Here is a 4,488-nt window from a genome sequence, read left to right on the forward strand (position 1 = left end):
TCAAACTTCATCGATAATACTAGACCATAAGAATATATTTCTCACTAGACTTCTTTTTTGGCTCACGTTATGTAGTAAACACTGAGAAGTAAACATCAAAGAAGAATGGAATTGCAGTGAACTAATTGTCATTAATAATTCAACACGTTCAAATGGAAACCAAAAATGATCAAACCATAAACCATATTTTTGCCTTTGTAGCACTTTGAAATTTTGAGCACGAAGCAAATAATAATGAAAAATAAAAGCAAAAACCAAGTGAACACGCTCCAAAAGTTGTTTACATCCCAAGATTGCACCTGATGTTTTTTCATAGCTTCGTCAATAAAACTATGCTCAAAAACAAGCTACGCCCAAAGTGACTCCACTAAAGTAACAACGCGATTATACACACACAAATACATTAACAAAGACCCTGAAAATTTTGCGTTGTGCACAAATTCGAATGAAGTTGATTCTTACAAACGTGAAGTTATACACCAAGGTTAAAGAGATCAGCCTTTTAGACACCAACCCAAAATCAGAATCTTGGTTAAATCTAAGGTTCTCACATGATGGTGCAGCGGCTCCTTTCTTCAGTTGGTTGTGGGGCAACTTGCTGGAATCTGTTAGACTCACTTGGATTGTATGTGAACTCGGACGTATCGAGCCCATACTGGTTTAGATGCAATGAGAACAACAATAATAGCATTAGAACTACAAAAAGGCCATACAGGGGATACTTGTATTGGATAATCCGATAATATATCCAATACAAGTATAAACAAACAAATATGCAATTGGGATTATTTCGGATAAGTGTGTCACAGTATAGCCCACAAACTAAATAACTTGAAATCAATTCACTTGTACGTATATTTCAGAACAATTATACCTACGAACAATTTAGGTTCATTTTAGCAAAACTAAATCGAACCCGTCAAACAGAATCCCAACTGCTTCATGGAAAAGTTCTCTATCTTTCAAAAGGAAACTTATGTCTTTACGCTATTATTGCAATGACTGCCTATACAAGAACATGTTTAGTTATAAATCCTAGGAATGTCCTATAAACTTGTTTATGAACAGAAAAATGTTTAGAGGAATCCCAACTGCTTCATGGTGAAAAATTAGGTATCTTTTAAAAGGAAACTTATGTCTTGACGTTGTTATTGCAATGACTGACCTATACAAGAACATTTTTAAGATAAATTTAAAAAATGTCCAATAAATTTGTTTATAAACATAAAATTTTTTAGATTATATCACCTTTTCCCTCATGCGTGTACTCCAAGCATCATTTCTGCTTGGACGCTGATCTAGGGTGCCAGCGACAGGTACGCCCGTCGCAGGAGCTGCTTGTCTGTTGATCAACGGTTGCCGGATCTGTTGCCTTGGAGCAATGAACTCATCATCACTGTCATACTCAGCTGGCCTGTTTGCTGATTTAACCAGAAGTGCAAACAAGAAAAGCAGAGCCTGAAAGTTTGTAAAATCAGTTTGATGGAGATTTAAAAACCACAAGTCTGATAAAGAAATAACGAATATTGCTCAGATCACAGTTAGTCAATTACTTCCATCTTAAAACATGATAAGAAAATCCTCAATCCAGAGGTTAAGATGATTTAGTATTCAAGTCACAGAAACATTTGAAACAAGAAATGTGGTTCCACAATCAACAAGTTTACGAGCAGTTGCCTAGCAATGTCCTATCTTATAAACAGTATCAAATCCTAGTAGTTTTGAGCCTAGCGCTAAAATGAATAAATATGATGCCAAAAAGAAAAAAAAAAACATCACTTTCCAGAAAACTGAATGCATCTCATAAATCAAAGTCATAACAATAGAAAATAAATCATTAGTGCATTTCAACCAAGCACTAGATACAAGAGAAAATGCTAATAGAGATCAATTCATGCTTACCTCAAAAACAACAGCTCCGAGAGCAACCCACCTAACAATTTTCCAGTGATCTTTCAGGAAAGCATATACCATGTCGAAGTCACCAGTTTTGTCAGTGGGGATTTCCTGCACAAATACTTATGAAATGATCAGATAGACGTATGACTTTTTTTCTTTTCTTTTTTTTTTTTTGAATGAACAATGAACAGACATGATTTTAGAATTCGGAAAATTTCCAAAAAATACTCACGTCTTCCCATGTTTTGTCAAAAAATATAAAGGCTGCAAATCCTAGCTCCGCCAAGATTAACAGGATAACCAACACTGAATACTGCTTCGACTTAAGGAAACCAATTATTACCACCAACAAAAACATGAAATGGAAACACATGCATTGAATTAGACACCAAAACCACAAAGAATTCTGTGCACGGTGGTATTAGACTATTACTATGACATCATCACTGCTATATGGTATTAGACTATTACTATGACATCATCACTGCTATAAAGAATATCTTGTACTGGCTAGAATACATGTTTTGGTACTAGATATGACACAGAACGGAAAAAATAGTTAGGATACACAACTCAAGCAGCAGCCGTTCCGTGTTACAGCTCCAACACAACCAAAACACGAGATGACGAAGAGAATCGCCCCTAATCCAATAAATAAGTAGATAAACCTGAACATCAAGTGTTGCCAAACAATTAGGAATCTCAAAGATGATATAGGTGTCAGAATATCAATTTAACATTGTAGCTACATGAAATAACAGTACATACGTAAGTAAAAAAGGGCTCTTAAGGGGGAAAAAAGTGATTGAAAAGTACAAAGACAAACGAGGAAAGGTGTCAGAAATCAGTAGCATTTGCAGTTGCAGAGAATCAACTGGTATAACTAAAATTCCCATTACCTTCAGCAACGAAACTTACCATTAAATGCAGTTACCTAGCCACCCATAAACTTACCTTCTTCTAAATGGGTTTAATTTTAGAGACTATATATCTACTGTTATACTATTAGCCAATTATGTTGCTTCTAGCAATAGCAAAAGATGATGATCTCAATTAGTATTAATAGGATCAACATAGGTACAAAATGGGGCTCTTTCCTCACAATGACAACAAAAAAATGCCTAACTAGAAAATCCTAAGAAGAAGCAAAGTTATCAAATATCAAGTCAGATGGGCAAAAGCCATACCAAGCTTTAGGCAATTTATCGAAGATGCCAGCCGACATAGACGCAGCCATAAGCATTGGCCGGCCGAGTTGCATGGAGTTATGATCGTCACCAACGGGCGGAGCGGTATCATCTGTCGATTTTGTGTACTCAACCAGCAAGTAGATCCCATAACCCACTATAGCCAGACCCACAAGGGTCAACAAGAAGTTCAAAAGCTTTAACAAACATTCCAAGCATCCTCTGCAGGCCATCCCTCTACAAGCTCTCCAATCCTTCCTATCACAAAATTCAAACCGGTCCTTCTATCTCATCAATGTCCCCTCTATCATCACAAAAAACCCCACATTTACCACAAAAATCAAGCAACAAATCACATTATTCCACATTTAAACTTCCACAACTTATCCAAATTAACAAAATTGAGCCTTGTTCTTCTTCTTAAAGTAGTAGGAAGCTACGCCAAATCGAAATTGTTGTTCTCTAAGATCATTCAATGTTTGAGAACAGAAAATAAGCAATTAAATTCCATTACTACAAAACAATTGAAAGATCCACATATAACCAATTGAATTCCAAACTCTACGTCAAAAAAGCCAACAGAATTCGTCAAAATCGAAAAAAAAAAACACAGATTCAAAGTTGTTTCCTTAAAGATTAACCATCCACGAACCAAATTCAACCAAAAATAAAAATCGACAAAACAAACAAACCAAAAAAATGCTTAATTCGTTTCACGACAAACTAAATTCACAATCAAAATCAAGACTTACAGATTACGGAGCGAAGATCCCGAGGGTTAATCGGATCCTCAAAAAAGGAATATTGGATTTTTTTTATTTTTTTTTATTTTTTGTTCCTTTTCAGATGATAATTGCGGTAGAGCCTGGAAAATTCAGAAATGTGCTTCGCCTTTTTCTCGTTGGCATTTTTTATTTGAGCGCTCCTTACTTTTTGCTTCGTGTCCACCACTGAATAGTGAAACTACTTAATTGCCCTTCCCTGTTTTCGCGTGGCTTTGGGTGTTTAGCGTTTGTCATGTGGGGTTAGTAATGTCATTTTATGAATGTTGGATACCGACACGTATGATGGTTGTGTATGGATGTACTGCCACCGAATCGATAACTTTGGACTTTGGAGTCGGTATTTATTCCTTTCCTAAGCTCTAATTTTTGTTATAATTTTTTTAAAACATTTTATTTATTACTCTTTTCTTTTTTGCTAATCTATTTATTACTCTTTTAAAAGAGCATTTTGTGTGACGAATTTGATTTTAAATATACTATTTCTTTAAGCGAGACATAATATGAAGGAAATGGTTGATTTTAAATTTGGTCAAAAATATGTGTTTTCTCACTTTCCTTAAAAAAAAAAAAAAAAGAAAAGAAAGAAAGAAAGAAAGAAGAAGAAGAAGAAGCACAAA

The 4,488-nt window shown here is 35.0% G+C and overlaps 1 protein-coding gene across 3 annotated transcripts; it reads right to left on the reverse strand.

Annotated features, from left to right (window-relative positions):
* Positions 1–211: 211 nt before the first annotated feature.
* LOC21406092 (tobamovirus multiplication protein 2A) lies at positions 212–3,971 on the reverse strand. Of its 3 annotated transcripts, none has more exons than XM_024170713.1 (7): positions 3,839–3,971; positions 3,087–3,340; positions 2,468–2,567; positions 2,132–2,212; positions 1,903–2,007; positions 1,249–1,458; positions 212–655 (listed from the first exon to the last, which is right to left on the reverse strand). In XM_024170713.1, the coding sequence occupies exons 2-7, from the start codon at positions 3,317–3,319 to the stop codon at positions 548–550; spliced, it is 837 nt and encodes a 278-aa protein (XP_024026481.1). In that variant the 5' UTR covers positions 3,320–3,340; positions 3,839–3,971; the 3' UTR covers positions 212–547. The 3 variants fall into 3 exon arrangements, with proteins under 3 accessions (XP_024026481.1, XP_024026480.1, XP_024026479.1); XM_024170712.1 differs by having other exon boundaries at positions 3,087–3,344; XM_024170711.1 differs by having other exon boundaries at positions 3,087–3,390.
* Between the last annotated feature and the right edge of the window lie 517 nt (positions 3,972–4,488).

This window comes from Morus notabilis, unplaced genomic scaffold (assembly GCF_000414095.1).
Source record: "Morus notabilis unplaced genomic scaffold, ASM41409v2 Scaffold69, whole genome shotgun sequence".
Classification (NCBI taxonomy): domain Eukaryota; kingdom Viridiplantae; phylum Streptophyta; class Magnoliopsida; order Rosales; family Moraceae; genus Morus; species Morus notabilis.